The sequence below is a fragment of the Schistosoma mansoni genome (assembly GCF_000237925.1).
Source record: "Schistosoma mansoni, WGS project CABG00000000 data, chromosome 3 unplaced supercontig 0044, strain Puerto Rico, whole genome shotgun sequence".
Classification (NCBI taxonomy): Eukaryota; Metazoa; Platyhelminthes; class Trematoda; order Strigeidida; family Schistosomatidae; genus Schistosoma; species Schistosoma mansoni.
Genome location: NW_017386006.1, coordinates 642,058 through 661,931, shown reverse-complemented (window position 1 = coordinate 661,931; position 19,874 = coordinate 642,058). Strand labels below are relative to the sequence as shown.

Here is a 19,874-nt window from a genome sequence, read left to right as displayed (position 1 = left end):
ACTGACCATTCATCAAAATAATTTGTTAGTTCTTTCTCCTACTTTTATAAATTAGGCGACGTAGAAACTACCTGATTTGCGAATAAATACTTTAATTATTATTAATCCTCTTTCTTCCAATTACTCAATGTTAGTTTATAATCGATGTCATTATATAATTATTACGTAACGTATCTACTCCATGAGTGTTATTTAATTATTGTAAATCATATATATTAGTGTAGAGCTATGATGAAAAACTAATTGAGAAGAAATTTCTTCGCTCGATTCGTTCCTTTTTATTTATCAAATGTCAAAATGGGAATTTTCACTTTATTGAGTGAATTGACTGAGTTTAAAACATCTTCCCTTTTCTTTTCCTTAGAAAGATTTTGTTTAAACAAAAAAACAAAGAAACATTTAAACACTTAATAAATAAATAATACCAAAACCAATCTTCATAATTTACAGTACCAAACAGAAAATATTTATATTCACTCATCTCAATTGAATTAAATTAGCTTATGGGAAAAAAGCAACACACACCTACAACTCTAAGCAACAATAATAACAGTTGATGATCAAAAAATCGAACATGCACCAACAACAAGATCATCTTATCAGTATAGGACTGTGAAGATTGTTGAGTTTTACTTGAGATCATGAACCAATATCAACGGTGGTCTAACATTGATTAGTTCATGATTTCGATTAAAATAAAATCATCTTCTTACCCGGTCGTCTCTTGCTCAAAAAAAAGAAAGGACGATGTGGGCTGTACTTTAGAAAAAAAATTACAATTTGAAAAATTAATCGGATAGAAAAAATATAAAAATCGAATAGGAAAATTGCATTAATCAAGTATTTTTATGTTTATTCATCAACAAAAACAAATTTTCCTTGTCAGTTCTATTATTATTTCAATTTAGAATTGTTTAAATTAACTGTAAAATGTCCAGAACCGACTCGAAAATTCTCTTCAAATTTATAACCATTTCTTAAAAGATACTGTATAACTGCTGGTCTTAACACTGGAGCTATTGACACTAAGTCACTTTCATTACCAGCTGCTCGACCAGTTATCACGGTGATATATTTCAATGATTTTAATCGATTTAATTTATCTTTTAAGTAGGTTAAACGTTGTTGTAATACATGTAATGCGCATGATTTACTTAATCCATGTAAATCAAGATAAGCAAATGCTAAACAAGCTGAATGAATTGGTTTCTCTCCATTGGTCAATAATTCATCTTCATATAATGATGATCTTGTATCAACAAGATATTCAGCTTTTTGTAATTCTAAATAATGCAATTGACTTTGTAATGAACGTATCTAAGGAGAATTAAAACAAAAGTTTAAAAACAAACAATTTAAAGGATAACCAACACGTGCTGAACAGAGATTTTGTTTAAGGTTGAAATTATTCATCAGCAGGTACTTACATAACTGCTTTATTAGAAGTGAATCCAAGACCTTGATTAATCAAAGTTCAGTGATTCATGTTTTTAACGTCATTTAGTCTGTGATATAGGATTAACATGTACTAAAAAGCTAAAGCGTTCATAAGGAGACCACCGGTCCCGACCCTTTGTGATGTTCAGCCCTCCCTCCTACGATATCCAATTTTTCTCCTGTGCATCCAGTTCTCAAAATAATGGAGTTATTATACTAGGCTTAATCTGTACACAGTTCCGTATTGTTTTATAGGTCATGGAGGAAGAGATTATGAATTTGTCAAATACACGTTTTAGTTGTTTAAGTGATACACTGTGATAAAATGTGCTCGACTAGTAATGGCAACGAGATAGAGCTACTGACACAAGTTCACGCTGCACTCCTAATGACTGGATATGAATATGCAACACAGTTAATCATCAAATAATGTTTTTCTACCTAGTAAAATAACATAAATAAGCACAGAATATGTGTCCTTGATTTTTTAACAAATCTGTCCTTCAATATAAAAGCTAGCATTTTTCGTTCATCTATTGAGTGAATGTTGCACATAAGAGCATAAATTTTATTGAGAATTTCATTTTCAGCCCTAACTTTCACGAGATTTGTTTTCTAATTCAATAAAATTGGGAAGCACCACAGTAACGTATTCACAGAAGACATATGTAGCTTTAGATGAGTGAAATGGAATCGTCAGTGAATTACAGTCGTTATAAGTTAGTTAAGAAGCATATCTTTATTATTTTACAAAATAAAATCTTAATCTTTTATATCTTTTCCGAGATCATTAAAGACTCTGTTTGATTATCTGAACAAGAATATGAGAACATCAAATAATCTTTTATTTCCAACCTACGTATGAAAGTAAACCAATCTCATCTTTCAATCAATTATAGACAAACTCCTTATTTAGTCTCTATACCTCATGACTTCAAAATGCAGACGGTAGCGATGCATTAAGCAATACGTTTGGTCATTTACCATTACAATAAGGAATAGAATGGTCAGTTACTAATTAATGAATAATGGTGAACACTAAGACTAAGAAGAAAAACCACAGAAACAAACAAACAAATGAAACACAAACCTCAGTTATTTGAAATTGTTTAACTCGATTATCTTTAGAATATGAAAGATTATTCTTCATTTGACCAATCTTTTGTCGAATACTAGCTATCTTTTGGTTAATCAAATTTAACCAATCAGTATTATCAATACTGTTGTTGATAAAATCGGTCACATAACCTTGACTAGATGAAACTGGTGAAGCTCTACTATCATTATTATCGACATTTTCAATGTATTTATTTACAGTTTCGACGAGAAATGGATTTAACGAGTGAGTTGTAAAACCTTGTTTTATGAGATAATCCGAAAGATTTTGCTCGTCTAAACTAAATTTGATAGAAAAAAAGCACACGAAGAAAAGGAAAAACAACATACTTAGCATGAAATTACAAAATAGTACAACATAATTACGTAGAGCAATAATAGTGACCATGATAATTTTTTAATTCAATATCACATGAAACAAACTATTCACACCGATCGTTCATAGCATTGCAACAAATTCCTCTCTTACATCAATATATGCGGTAAAAATATGATAAACGGATGAGCTTAAAACAACCGAGATGAATTTCTGGCCAACTTTTGGCCAATCACAAAAACTGATAATTTATGGGAAAGAAAACAATATGACATAACGGATGGTTTAAAATATTTTTCTCTCACTCAAGTATACTACAATTTTAGAGACCTCACATCTGATTCCAATTGGATTGTATGGATGATTGTTATTGAAATATACATTCCACCTAATCCTCTTATAAAACTATCGACTTAACTCGCGTTAGCGAATAACGGAATTAAAATAAGTCAAATACAAGAATTGATTTCGAATACGTATATTTTGTACAATCATTGATCCAAGCAGACGATTAAAGGAACGAAGTGAAACAAGATGATGCGCGGTGGACAAGGCATGTGAGCCAACTCGATTTAATCAAGAGTTGATCGATATTTATAGACGAACATAATAAGTTACAGACATGTGATGAGTAAGATAAGAAATGCACACACACGCTCACATAAAAACAGTCAAGGTTGATAAGTGAATAATTGACAAGGTCAAAATGTGACTCAAGAAGAATGAATAGACTGGCTTGTTCAGAAAGTAGAATAAGTTATGTAGGACTTAACATAGTAACCGACACTAAACTATAATAAGTTGATACGATAATAAGACTAGTTACATTATATCAGATTAAGGATTCCCTGCCCAGAAGAGAGAACCAGATTAACACTAGGTAATACCTTTATTCGACATAATCACAAGCATTCACACTCAGTGAGTTCGGAGTAGATATCAGTAGCAAGAAAGGAAATCACATATTTGGTAGTCAGTATGCTGTGCCTGTTTGCCCAGGCTCAACGACTAATTATATTTCAGTTTCACCACCACACATCACCTTCCCCCTCTAAGTTTGTAGACAGCTTTGTACCATATTCATTTGAAAAGACTGATCAGAAGAATTATGACTTGACATTGCATGCCTTTATCTCCTCCCCCACGAAACAATGTATGGACCTTATATTGCAATGTTATGGATAATTGACGTTCCCAAACTGCATTATCTCATATCTTACATTTTGATTGTAAGCGAGTATTTAGGTATACTATATTGACATATAATTTCCATCATGTGGTCTTGACTTGCATAAAAAGTATAGTACATGTGTTCCTTTCATTGCCTTTCACGTGAAAAAAAGACACAATCCCATTGCTCCAGTTATAACATCAAATATGCACTTTCAGAACTAGTACGTGTGATTAACACATGTGATACAACTAAAAGACAACCATATGGAACATATGCATTTGCCTCATACTTATCATTAGGACTCAATTTAGATTTTCTCCTTGTACAAACATTTCATCTGGGCAAACTGGCTCTCTGACTGCTTCGGACAAACTTACCGTGCCCTCTGGCTCATCATGTCACAGACTAGACAATCTACTCAACACAGATTGTGAGAATACCCAAAATCTGATGAAATAATATTAGGAATGTGACTGGGATTTGACTCATTTGAAACATATTTGTCACATTCATTACGGATATCACTAGAAGCAAATCCGTTGTGAAGACAAATGATATCTGATGGGACATTATAAGAACTGTGATCAGATTTTAACTCATTTATAACTTGTTCCTCACGTTTAAGATTTCACTATAAATAAACGAATCATTAGGATAAACCACATCTGATAAAAAGGCATCAGAGTTCTCGTCAGGATTTGATGCACTCGACATATCCTCCACATATTTATAAACTATTTCATTAGAAATACGTGAATCAATAAGATAATCTATATCTGGTAAAATAATATCATAAATCTGATTCATTTGAAATATTATTCTCACAACAATTCAGGACTCCACTCGATATATTTAAATAATCACTAGACTAGTCGGAATCCAAAATCGAAACATTTGGATCTTGCCCAGTGTTAGCATTATTAGGACAGTTTTCTCTATGATACTGACAATTTCCATTTGAGTTTGCACAAATTGATCTAGTATTACCTCTAAAGTCTCTATTTTTGATTAATAAAATATATCCGACTACAAAAGTAGGTACGTAGGTTCGTTTAAATAAACCGCTCCATCGCCAAATTTGTTATGTCACATGGCCCATCAAATATGACGTGACAAGATCGCCGACCAGAAAACTGACATATATGATCTTGTCCCTGAGATAAATCAGTAATGCGTTCACCAACAAGAGCAGCTATGAGTCAACTCTCAGTTCTTATCGGTCCCCTATGTGGTAACTTCTTACCTAACTTAGCCCACTCGGTCCACAACACAAACGACAACCTCCGCCGTATACTTCAGACATACGTGGTTTATATAGAAGCAGACCAGACCGCATCACACCATAAAATGGAGAATAATAATTATAGAAGATCAAGCCAAAAGTGGTTGTAAGTATAGGAGGCTGTAATTAACAGAGTGGGAATAAATTAGGAGTGGTAAATCGTATAACGGCAGTCAATAAGTCAAGTGAAAACTTATGAGAAAAGGAATATAAACATGTATGATCTAGTTATTTGATAATTAGACGATAAGAATATATATATGGTGATAGTCTATAAATAACTACTGAAAGTTACTACTCATTCTTCGTTCGGACATAATAATATTACATAGTATAAACAGATTTTTACTCAGTTAACGAATTTATTAACGTCTTTTACAGAATACTATTACTTGCAAATCAAATAAGCAACAATATATAAATTCGTCCATGTGAATACGGATTGCCCGTCTTCACTAACCCCTAAAAGGACCTAAATAGTTTTTTTTAGGATTGTTGATATTGATATTGGTTAGGGTAAGGATTTAGAATTAGGGATTATAGGTTATGGTTTTCATCACGAACTGACATCAGCTATGATGAGGAAATTCGCTATATAGTCAAATGCATTAATGAATTTCATGCTATCTGATTAATATGTCCATATAGAGCCACCAGATTAAAATTTATTCGAGGATTAAGATTCAGAAACAGTGTTGATTCGCCTGTTACATACAATCTATAGAGGCAGAATTGAGCAGTTAATACGTTTAACAATATCAGTTTTACTCCGTATCAGAAAATAATTTTTCGGTATCATTTAAATCATCTCGAACAATATACAAAGGTACTTCAACTGCTCGTTGTTTGTTGTATTTGAATTTCGCGCAAAAACCTGGAAGCTGTTTTCTCGATTCTGATTGGCTTGACCCTACTAATACTTAGAATGGTATGTATAAACATGTTTTCTAACAGTGATTAGCTGTCAGTCATTTTAATCAATTTCGCTCTCATGACGATTCAAATCAGACAACATATATTTGATACGCGAATTCCAAAATGAAAATTGGGAAGGAAAGTAATAACAAACATCTAGGTGGTGCTGTCTCGTGTACATTTCGCAGTAATTAGTTTTGAGACAGGCTGTAAGTTTTTAAAAAATAGCATTAGTGCATTTGGTAATTAAAAAGCATAACTAGTCAGTCATAATAAATTGAGAAGACGGAAGCCTATTTGAACATTCGCACAGTCGGAAAGTAGGTCCCCAAAAAGTTTAGAGCAGATGATTGTCACCAACTGGAGATCCATCAAAAACCGAGAATTGAACACCTTTTTTTCATTCCAGTTTGAGAATACTCGTTTAACAGCATGCATTAACAATTCTAAATAGGATTTAATTCAGAATCTTCAGATCTTACAGTAGATAAGATAAACTTGGATATCAATAAGCTGCAATTATCACATGGTCTTCATATTTCGAATTTAATCAAATTTGCGGTGTGACACAACCCTTATCCAATGTTGACGTTAATTTACTCATATTTTCTCACCTCTAATGAGTTTAAAGAGGAAACGTTTTCAAAGCCATAAAAGAATGAAAAACAATCCAAGAATGTGAGCAGTTTATTGTAAATAAACCGATTATTCACCTCACCAAGGTCACCAACACCCAAATATCTATGTTTGAATCACTCTAGTACTCTAGATAGTGACGCAACTGATTATTTATGTGAGGAGAATGGTACGAAGCGGCAATTACTTAGTTGAAAAACAAATCCCGAATATCGCCAAGTCACTGCTTCACAAATTTCAAGCTATATCACGATCACGACGAGATAACTCAAATCATTTCAAATTGTTCTGAACAGTGTCTACAAATCATGGATATTTTAAACTCCAAATATACCATTTAAATAACTCGACAGAAATACATATGTGTATACGCATTTATAACAGAGTGCATGACGTTTACTTCAGCTTACAGGTACATTATGACGATCAATGACAACCAATACTCAAAATCTTCGAAATTTCATATAATTAGTTCTCCTTTTTTTAAAAAACATAGGAATAATAAATGTGAACAACTCGAAATGAAAATGTATTCATCATTTCTTGTGTTCTACCAGATCTTTCACGTACTCACACAAATGTTCTCTTCTTTAAATGAAGTATTTTACAAATATAAAGGATCTATTTTGTCTAAGAAACATGAGTAACGTAAATCGGATTGTTAGTATCAAGAAAAACATGATGAAGTAATCATTATAACTGGTTCCAAGAACCATAACCAATGGAAAACTTCATGTTATCTGGTCTCTATTTGCAAAATTTCTAAGTGAATTTCTTCCCAGTAATAAAAACTGAAAAAAATTCCTTTTTTTCATGATTCATCTACATGATCTTTTCTGTTTTCTGATTGGCATTTATTATTTTCGTTTTGTATTATATTTACCTTGAGATTGGGTTCAGATCGGGTCTTCTGTAATTGCTAATTACGAAATGATTGAACTTATTCTAATACAAACTAATTATCTGGATGAATTGATAGAACAACAACTGAAAAACAACAATGCTTTAACGCTAATATTCCAACCATTAATATGAGATAGAGAAAACGTGAATTTCAGGATAGATTTATACGTCGAACAAATGTCAAAAGTTGGAATGGAACAACTTTGTTCAGTTCGTAATATCTTTTGACCTTGAGAAACGATAGAATCGGCAAATTGAAAAGGGAAAACAACTAATCAGATTTCAGCAGAAGATATCACCGAAGTTATCGTTTAACGAAAGAACTAACTTGTAATGACAAAAAATCTAGGTAACCTGGATTCTCCCTAACAGTCTTCTAATTCTCTTGTGTTCTAAATTCCTGTCTTGTTGTTATTTACACAGAGCTGTTCTTTAATTTGGACTTCGTTGAGTATAAAGAGTTTACTGAACACCTGTCTTCTTGGGCCTCATCCTCAAGATAATTTTTAAAGTATTGTGTACATCGGTGACCTTATTATTGAGTACACATTAAGAGAATCTAGATTGTTCGTAATTAGAAATCACCGTTGGCCCAACTAATTTCCAATTAAAAGATATGATACATAGATATATATTAAATAATAATAATAACAAATACTTACTCAAATCGAATGAAAAGATTTTCCAAATAATTTATTTCTATTTCAGGAAACTGTGCTTTCAAACGACTCAAACAAAGTTGATTAGCCAGTGTTAGAAGACGCTAAAAAGAGAGACTTCATTTAATAAACGGATAAACAAAGCAACTGAACACTATTTTACTGAAAAAAACAGTTTAATAAAAATGAGAGTAAAAAGAAATATATGTCGTGAACATCTTGTTGTATAGAATTGTAATAAGTAAAATTTTGTACACTTCAATAATACACTCTTCGATGATCATTTTTGAACTCCGATTGACAATTATTTAAACAAGGTATTAATCAATAAACCAGGCTTTCAGTGTGATTTCGTTTTTGAAATCATAAATAACTCACCTACCTAGTGTGATACTCTTCGTAGGACATAGAATGCCTATTAAGAAGTAAGTAACTTTGTCGCAGGCTCTTCTTTCCAATGGTTACCAATTACTATCTGTGGTTGTCATGTTTGTCTCTAATTCTCGGTGTCAAGTGTTGTTTGGTTTGCACCTTTTTCCTTAGCCCTAAGGATTTCAAGTCAAGACTTGTCTTGCAGTAAAATTTGATGAAACCTTATATACTTTTTGATAATGTCGATTACTGTCATTTACCTGGGAGTAGTTCGAGTCAGTTAGTCGAGCAATAATTTAGAATTATTTAAAACTCTATCATTGAGATTAAATATAATATTTATATATAAAATGTCATTATACTCGGAGCTCAAGTTTTATTAGACTATTCGTTAAAATTCCAATAGAATTTATCTATTACAATGTAATGTACAATAGAATGTTTAACAAATGACAAATATTTACAATTCGTCAACTTGACTTTTGTAACCATATGATGTTGAATCACTTCTACCTGCTAATAAGTAGCACATTAAGTATACCAACCTCATTAAATAAATAATTCAACTGCCATCCTGTCATACACAACAATATAATTACACACTACGTAATATACAAGTTTTTTGAAGAAAACATATTCCGTATGAAATTACTTATAATTAAAAACAGAATGTGTGAAAACCTATATTTCATTGAAATTAATAATCGATCTAAGTTAGACCACCATTGAAAACCTGGAAGCACTGGAAGGCCTTTTCGTTCTAGTATGGGGCTTCCTAATGGTCCGCGTCCACGACCCGTTGCGTGGGGATTGAACTCAGGACCTCTAGTTCCGAGCGCGAATGCTTAACTTCTAGACTACTGAGCCAGGATCCACAACCCAATATTGATAGTACTAGATTTACCGTAGAGCAGAAATGTGTTACAAATTATGATAATTGAATAAAATGTTTGTGATATCCTAATAGGTAGGGAATTAACTGTCTGAAGTTTCACGGCTTAGTGTAAGTAGCTTTTTCAAAGAACAAATAAGTAAGTAACGGAGATCGAAGGAATACAAGTTTGGATAGTGTAGTGAAACTAAACAGAATTATTCAGTGCAATCAAAATAGGTCTGTTTATGACAGGATCATGTCATTTCAAATTAGTTTAAATATAATGTATAACATCGTAATGTATGTACCCATTAACCTAAATTTTCTAAGGTGATTTACACATTCCGAAACAATATGCGATAATTATTATTGAAGCAATGCGAAGAGGATGCATATGTGTCAATGAAAAATAACATCAACTATAGTCGTTAACATCAACAAAGTATGAAATACAAAGTTTTACGAATAAAGTAGGTATTTGAAATGAGATACACAATCAATTTCATGTATAGCATACTTGTGAAATCTGTCATTAAACCAGTTAATATTAATTTGCTGTTTATCACTAATAACAACTTCAATTGCAGTACTGATCAGATGAAATCTATATAGGTATTAGCCAGACAAACGTTATTTCGCTGATTTTGCAATTGTGTTATACAAATCAAATGTTTGATTTTGAAAAACGAATGTTTCATTTGTTTGATTACATATGTCACATTAGTTGCTTTGTCAATTTTACGAGTGCCGATGAGTTATTATACGTTACTATGTACTTATATTTTAGCTCATATAGTGAATACACAAGATTGGAACTATGACAAACGCCGTATAACTCACCTGACACAACAACAAACAAGCATCCTAAATATTGGATATACTATATCCGTTGTCCAATTAACTTTAATTGTTGGGTGTCTATAATACAACCAAACGACTCATTGTAAATGTAGTTTTAAAGAGTCATCCTTTTAACTGTACGGTTGTTTCGCTTTAATTACTTGGTTTGACTATTTTAAATCCATATTATTCATTTGGTGACTAAATATTATAAACCAAGGAATACTTGGAAGAAAATTATTATAGTAATGACTATTATTTATCCAACGGACTTGAACTTGTAAACATCATTGATGCATAAATCAAAAATATTCTTATATCATCTTTAAAAAGGCCTTGAACTATATTTTTATTGACATAACGAACTGAGTCTTCATTACCTTTGTCAATACATATGCATCCTGTCAGAATGGTCCCAATGTGAATGCGAGTGAATCCCGCTGACGAGTCCCAAGTAGGATGAAATGCGCACCCTGGATTCCAATGCTAGCCACAATCTATCTATGCTAAACAAGTGTTCCTATTCGTTTTGGGTTTAATGTTATTCTGAATTTGAAATACTTTGATGGTGCTACAATAATGATTAGGTGTAAAATGCATTATCATTTAACATTGTAAGCAAGCAGTGACAAAGTGCATACCTACAATTTCGAAAATCAAATGATGTCACACCGAATAGGTCTGTAATTTGCGCAGTGAAATTCAAGCATTGCCCTCGTTTCATTCAAATATGAGTAGACTAAATTTACTTTTGTGAGTTTTCTTCTTTGCGTTTATCGTCGTTAATGTGAACATCAACACTGAGTAACGAGTATACTCTCAATCGATAAGTCCCAAACAAGAAGAAACTTACGACCAACAGTAATCCCAAAATTTAATGAACAGACCAACATTTATATAATTCACTTTTCTACATCAATCATTATTTGTAGAAAAATAATTAGGGGGGAAATGTTTCAAACTGGTAATATTGTAAAGCGACAAGGACTCGTAGTTTGAGAGAAGGTGGACAAACACTATAACAGTGTTATATTTCATAATCTCTTCAGACAAAATCATTCGTATGTACTTCGGAAAGTTGTGCTGACTACCTTGTATCAATCCAATCAGAAAGTTGGTGATAGTCAGCGTAGAATCTGGCACATTTTGTAGATCGGTTCAAGTCAACACAGTATATCATATCAGTAAAGCGAGATGAAATTATCAAGACAAATACCAGAATAGTAGAAGTAGTAACACTATTAATAACAATAGGAAATTTTATTTATTTATTTACTTATTTATTTATTTAAACACATAAATATTGGTACGAGGAGGCACCAGATATATATGCGCTACACAAAACAATGAGAACGGGAAGAGAAAAAGGGGTAAGGTGCATATAAGAAAAAAAAGAAAGGAACAATAACAACCACAGATTAGTGTATGTTAGTGTAATAATAAGAGTAATAGTGGGGGAAACAGGAATGTACAACCAGAAGAAAACTTTCATTTAAGGAAGTTATAATCACTCTATATGAAGAAAGTAAAAGAAAGTTACAGCAGGATCGCCACTGGCTTCTATTATGAGCCATATCTGATGACGTCTCTAGACACTGTATTGCACTATCTCTCGGACCCCAGCCAAGAAGTCATAAAGGACCAACAGAAGCCAGCCCTTTGCAGCTTTCTTTCATACCACGACACCATGTCATACACTGATAACCTCTCCTCTTTTTCCAACCAGTCCTAGCGTCGGCAAATAATGCATGTGGAATTCTCTGGGGCGACACTCGTAGAACATGTCCAAGCCACCAAAGTCGATGTTTCAAGATGGTGACACCAATTGAATTATCGTCTCTGCACCCGAAAACACGATGCTGAACCTCTGCATTACTAACATGGTGTTGCCACTGGATGTCAGCAATCCTTCGGAGACAATGATGATCAAACAGAGAGAGTCATCTAACATCCTCAACTTGGAGAGGCCAGGTCTCACAAGCATAGAGCAAAACTGCTCTCATCGATGCGTTGTACATCCAACCTTTTACAGCCGGAATAACATCACGAAGGCGTCAAAGATGGCCCAGATCGGCATAAGCCGCTCTGGCTTTCATTATACGTGCATCGATCTCATCACTCACACCACCACCAGCACTTATGCAGCTACCCAGATACACTAAGTCCTCGACTATTTCTATCTGCTCATTACCCAGGTTGAGTACAGGATCATGGTCCTGCCAGTCTTGTAGAGGTATTTCGCACTTCGAAGGTGCAAAGCACAAACCGTACCTGTGGACACTGATTTCCAACTGATTAAGTGCGGATTGCATGGCTTGAGCATTATCGCACAGTAAGACAATATCATCCGCATACTCAAGGTCGAGAAGTATTTCTCCAGGCAACAGATCCACACCGCCATTACTTACGCCCATCCGAGCTATTTCCAGAATGTCGTCGATGGCAAAGTTGAAGAGGAATGGTGAGATTGTGCAACCCTACCTAACCCCACTGCTTGAATGGAACAATGGAGAAAGGTGACTGTATGCCCTCACTCTGCCTGACGTGTTTGTATACAGGGCCTTCAAGATGTTAATAACTTCTCAGGTACACCCTTTTTCAACAGACAATCCAAGTGGAAATGTTGGAGACAAACAATATGATTCATGAAGAAAAAATAAATCCACCCAATCAAAAAGTACGGAATAACTTGAAGAATCAAGATCTAAGAGATGACGTTATGCACGTAAACAAATCATTAAGACGGAATAAACCATCATCATACAGAAACCGTACAATGTTAACATTTTCTAATATATTTCTACTTTCTTTCAATGACCCTTAATCAGTAACATATATATCTGATTAAGCTGAATGTAATATATATTAAACGGAATAATTATAAAGAATCATATTATTTCCACTGATGTTTATTGGAATCCATTTTTAAGAATATATATGAAAAGAAAAGGTTAACGTTCACTTATAATGTATCTATCTGTCTACCTATGTTGCCTAACTAACTATCCCATACAAAAACTCATGTGAAATAATAATAATAATAAACTTATAAATGGAAAATGTTAATGCTTGATGATAAACATTAGAAGGATAATGTAGAATGAATATGATCTATGAAAGAATTTACCAATAGAAAAGATTACACATAGATAGAAAAGGGAAATAATCACTACAGTGAGAGTAGTAATAGTAATAATAGTAGAATTAGAAGTAGGGGAGAAATAGTAAGTGTTTTTCTTTACATGAAATAATATGGACCAGAATGAATAATCCCAATATGTAATTATGATTACCAATATCCATTATAACATGAGTTTAACCACTAATTCAACTCTATGAATTGAAGAATTGTTTCTACATTTGACTAGACAAATGGAATGAATAGGAATTATTCACCGGAGGATTCGACTACACTAAGATACCTCAGAAAATAAAGAATTTGACCTCTGTTAATATGTGGTGGGGTTTATGGATATAGTATTTGTAATATTTTACATCGATTTTTAATAAATCTGCTACTGGAATGCTTATAGCTCCCTTCTAAGAGGCTTCATATAACCCCAAGCTACTTATACACGTTAACTGGAACAAGAGAAAAAAGTGCAAAATACGAGTAAGAGCTTCACTCTAAGGTTAGTTCATGTACAGAAAGTCGAGAGCACTTATAGTTATTTGTGACACTGAGCTTCTAGAATTTTCTGAAAACATACTAAATGTAGTAATGATATCTAATCAAAAATGTGATACATTATTCTTCATTTTCTAGATGTTTACGAGAAGCCTCTACTAAACCCTGATTGGATAAACCATTTCCTGGCGTTTTGTGTGCCTATAAAGACATTGACGATACATCTTTTTGGGACTCCCCAACAATTCGAAATTCGTAACTCAAACCGTTAGGTTTTAAGTTGAATGAGAATGGTATCAAGAAGCCTACTTATTAACATATTTTTAAGATGGAAAAAAACAGATCGATGTATTTGTGAGCATGTGGACGACCAAATATCTGTGCCACGATGCACACGAATAGAAACTGGGAATCCATTGTTGAATGTATGAAACTGGAATGACAATATTTTCAATCAATTGATCACTGAGTAGTGACAAATGTCATGTTTGTCTAATACTTGTAGTGCTGATCGAATTCAATCGATCAAGTTGCACTGTGGCCACTTGTCTAAGTGACTCAACATTCTGCGCACCATATTGAGATGTTAGGTGGCTGGAAGTAGTTGACTAGAAACCATTGGTATAGGTTGGGTCTTAGTCAACGCTCCTCAGCAAGGCATACTGATGTGTGGGCAAGAATGAGGATGATTGGTTGTTTTGTTGAGTCAGACATTAGATAGGATGACAGGTGTTATATGTGACATATATTCCCCTATCCTTATTATGTATTGACTGTTATTGATTGACTGTTCCTTGTGTCGGATCTTGGTGTGGAAATATATTGACGTTATAGTCAGGCTAATCTCGTGTTCTTGATTTGAGTCGTGTTGAAGTCCTATAGAATAGACACTGGGTGGGGATCTAGTGTAGATATTCGTCTAAGGTAAATTAACGTCCCACATACGTGTAAAAAGTGAAAGGACTGTTATAACAAGAAACTCTAGCGTTATAACAAGTATCATACAGTTTATAACACATACCTACAATCTTAAGCAAATTGATGCCCCCTGTGGGATTTGAAGCAGTATCACAAAACCAGAGCCTGGGGTATCCCTGCCAACTATATATAGTCGCCTAACTTCTCAAGATAGTGCATATGATGGCCAGTCGTCAATCAGACTAAGTGGTCACATTAACACTTGATTAACAAAATTTGATCAGAGCTCAAAATGACTGGACAAATATGATACTAGTCAATACTCAATGATCAATCAATCAGCTATATATACATCACATTAGATATTTTCACGTGAACAGAACTAATCCATACCATGTCACCATCCTTAAGAATGTGTACACCCTTCTTAACAATTGAAAAAATGAAGGTATAAAAAAGAATGTGACAATGTTGGATATCACATGAGTGTGTGTTTCACTAATGTGCAAATATCACACGCATACGTAGATAGTATATGTGTCAGAATATACATTTAATTATTCTTTGAAAATAGAATGAGTATTCACAAATTCTAAACAATCAATAGATCTTAAATTTATTTTTCTTTTACATCATCAGAATGTTATAATTTGACATCAATCAAATGATTATGAAGAGTTACAGGGTATTAAATAACTGTTCCACATTACAATGAAAATTTCTTAGGGAAATAATAAAAAAAGCTATGTAACAATAGAATTAACTAACCCAAATGCCCTGGTACGGCCGAGAGTGGGGAGAGTCTGCTCTCATATGGCCACGCGTATATAGCCTCTGTCAGGGAAGTCCTACTCAATGCCTTCTCGTGGCATTACTGTTGTTTACCAAATTGAGAGGACGAAAAACGAATGTCCGGCGCTTTAACAGGGTTATTGGACACGGAAAGTTCACCTAGTGGAGCTGGGAAACCCTGATTCCAAACTAATGGTTCACATGGGCTCCAATATCCTGAGGGATCAAATGGCATGTGAATCAATCGTTGGTCACCGGCTACCATGGGACTGCATCTCCTCACGATACTCCACTGCCTTGTGGGTTAGACCTTTAGGTCAAAGGCTCGGGGTGTGGCCCCCTAAGAAAACCACCTGCTTCAGTCTGGGCACCTGGGCAGTATTACAGCCCTTACACAAATCAAATGAGATTTGTGTGGCGCATATGTATCTGGTGCTTCCTTGTACCAATATTTATGTGTTTAAATAAATAAACTACCGAAACAATTAGTTATGTTTAGATGAGTAAATTTTGTGATTTGAGTTAGTTTTAATGAAAAAAAAACAATAGGTTTACTGACATTATCAGCGAATAAATGATGTGATTAACATCAAAAAGTTAATATCTGTAGAATATGAGCTTTCCAACCCTCTGACTATCCTATGAACAATTTATAAGATTTCGAAATGATCGAGATTTTGAGCTCGCTGGTAGATCCATCTAATCGTATTTTGTTGACTGAACTACTCTGAATGATTGCGCTAGGAAGCTTTCTTTGTTATTTTAGATAATGTCATCTGTTCCTATGTCGTATATAATATAGTCGATAGGAATTTGTTTAAAGAACTGTCAAAACTTTGGATTTGAAAAATTCGAAGTATGTCATAGAACTTTAGATGAGAATCCATGTTGACTATCTTCAAACAATCGCGGGTCATACATGCGTCTTGTCGAAGACCCCCAAGTAAAAACAAAACCAAATAGTACAACATAATTTTCAATAGATTTTTGTTAATGTCGATTTGCGACGAAATCTGTCCTTTTCAATTATTATCCCTATAAATGATAGGCTGGACTAGTCTAGGCATAATTCACGTGCCTGTGTCTATATTTCATTACAAGACGAAACAGCAGATGAAAAATTACAAACGAGAGATGCTATTGAAGGGAGCCAGTTATACTTTTAGTCAAGATCACAGACTATAACCCCTTGTCTGGGTCAGAAGGACAAACGTATATATACTAATTATTTGTTTAATTTTTCATTCTGTTTGCTAGTTAAAGCTTTCTAGTTATTTTTCAGTCTCCTTATTGGTATAGGTGGTTGACCAAGTGTATAAGGAAATGTGTGTATCTAAATCAAGCATCGTAAAATGTAATAATAACTGATTCAGAATTAGTAAAAATTACATACATCTTTCTGATCTTCAATAGATCTATTCAGCGCTTCCTCTTCGTCTTGAATTTCTTGTAAACTTAAATTTTCTCCCGTAGTCTGATGATAATCTAATCCAATCAGATTATTATTACTATTATTAGATAAAAGAGTTGAATTGACAGATTGTTGATTCAAAGTCAACATGCTATTGGGGCACTGAATAGACGATAAATTGCTAGTGATTGTTGACGTTGTTGTTGTCGTAGACTTTGTGACTGATTCAATGGTTGATTTATAATAAGTTAAAAGATAAACTTCTGTCCGAGCTTCATCAAATCTAAAGAAAACATAAAATCTTGTTTGATTGTTGCTGGGTTTTTTTCAAGAAAAATACATTTTAAGTGAATTAACACCTGTGGAAGTAAGTCCTTAGGCTTTAATCTGACTCCAACAGTTATTGCTCTATACTACTGCCCTTAACAGAAAGCATTAATACAAACAGTTACCAGATCATACACATACAATAAAAAGTCAATGTAAACCTTTTGACTGAAGTTTATGAAACAAAAGTTTGGTCGACAAGGGAGTTCGAATCAACGACAAATAGGGTTACCAACACAGCATAACTGCAATGAGTCAGGAAGAACCAGTTTACTTGTTACTTCTCACATAACCTAATTGTCCAGTTGCATTCACTTTAAAAAAAACTCATCTCAGCTTATATTAAAGTGATCCATCCGAGTTCATCAAATATTAAGATAAGTACAAAATGTTATGTGATACTCTTTTGTACAGAAAAATCTGAAGAATCAACACCATAAATAAAGATAGTGATATGAATTTTACAGTTTGTTTGACAGAGTTTCTGATCAATGTAACATACGGGATATTATTTCTAAATATATTCACGACTAAATTTCGTATCGATGTCAGTTAACAACTTTTTCATATGAAATAATGAAACATTACAGTCTAGGTAAATATGACTTGACAAAATATTGAAGATTTTATGCTATTTGAGCCTGATAGTTTGATCGTGAAGTTTCCATTATCTTGAGAATATTATCAGCATATACTTCAAAAAGAAAATTGATTCACCAGGGTTCTTGACACCTATGTAGTTGTATCATAGGACTATATTGCACTATTAAGGTTGTAACGGCCTTGGATGATGTCAAGATCTGAAAACTAATGTAAAATTACCCTATTATAGAGTTTACTCATAGTCTTTAGATTACTTTTTGAAGTATTTGACGATGATGTTGCTTAAAAAGAGAATGAAAGCTTTGCAACTGAACTATCAAGCTCAAAGAACAGAACACATCTGAAATCCTCATCTTGTCTTACAAACATTTTCTATCGCATATCATTATTTATTGAAAGGGTTTGAGTTATTCCCTAATCGATATTCTTGACTAAAACTTAATCAGCATTTGCTGACAAGTGAGGAATCTGTGCAAATTGTCTAAATATATTAAAGCCGTTGCCCAAGTGAGCGACTATCTGAACTCAGTAGCTCAGCAGATACCGTATTGAGAGTTGAGAATGCAAAATCCTGGTTCGGGTGTGAATGCAGATACATCTAAGTGAGTTCAAATACATCGAGATGTTTGCTAGCCAAAATGCATTTGTTTTATCCTCTGTCCATAGTCTAAACCTCAGTCAGAATCCCCAGATGATTTGAATTTACATGTTCACTAATGAGATCCAAAGTAATCTCAATTAACAAATAACAAATATGTGAAAAAACCACTTACTCGCACCGAACAAATGCTTCTTCAACAACATTTTTTTGTGTCCCAGGGAATTTAGACATCAACCGGTTTAATATCAAACGTATGACGGGAGTATTTAGGGACTGAGGAGAACGGTAAACAACACATAACATCAATAAATAAGTGAGACAAAACATGGCATAGAACACACCAAAATAAAATGAAACAGCTAGATACAATAAATATAAACAATTAAAAATGCGAGTAAACAGACTTCCTCCTTTCAATCACACTAGAGTAGAATAATGTTAATCCAGTGCACATAAAGAACTTATAAGTGGCGGTACTTTATAATAACATTAATTTTATTAGCTGATTATTTACAAACTTCATCATTTAAAAGGTTCATGGTCCTGTAGCGATCTCCACGTAGTGATTTCCAAAACATAACGATCAAAAATTCTATTCGAAGAGTGACGTCGTTTTCAACAATATACTGATAAACCTTACGTTGGAACAGGTAAATTATTAAAACACTCAACGACAGATCGTTTTAATGAGTAAATAAATGACCAAACTTTGCACCAAATGTTTTTCATTAAGATTACGAATCGATCGATGTTAGACCACCAATTAAAACCTGAGGGCACTGGACGGCCGTTTCATCCTAGCACAAGACTACTCAGTAGTGAGTATCCACGATCCCACCAGCCGGCATCCAACAGTCTTAAAACCGTGATCTCAATAAAAACTTAGCAATATCAACAACCCTATACTGATATATACATCAAATTGTTAAAATCGTGGTCGAAATAGACATCGCCCCAATAAGGAATGCAAGTATGTCTTGGTAAGGAGTACTGACCAACATTAAACCTAACCTCAGGAATTTCTGCCTATTACCTTTAATATACGTATTTCATTCAGTTGTTCTCTTGAT

At 33.6% G+C, this 19,874-nt stretch overlaps 1 protein-coding gene across 1 annotated transcript; it reads right to left on the bottom strand.

Moving 5' to 3' along the window:
- Positions 1 to 894: 894 nt before the first annotated feature.
- On the bottom strand, positions 895 to 19,035 carry Smp_000200 (hypothetical protein; the record flags this gene model as incomplete). The annotated part of the gene is made up of 5 exons (XM_018791433.1): positions 895 to 1,317; positions 2,528 to 2,834; positions 8,442 to 8,542; positions 17,256 to 17,556; positions 18,977 to 19,035. 5 exons carry the CDS (start codon positions 19,033 to 19,035, stop codon positions 895 to 897), a joined length of 1,191 nt encoding a protein of 396 aa, XP_018645379.1.
- Positions 19,036 to 19,874: the final 839 nt, after the last annotated feature.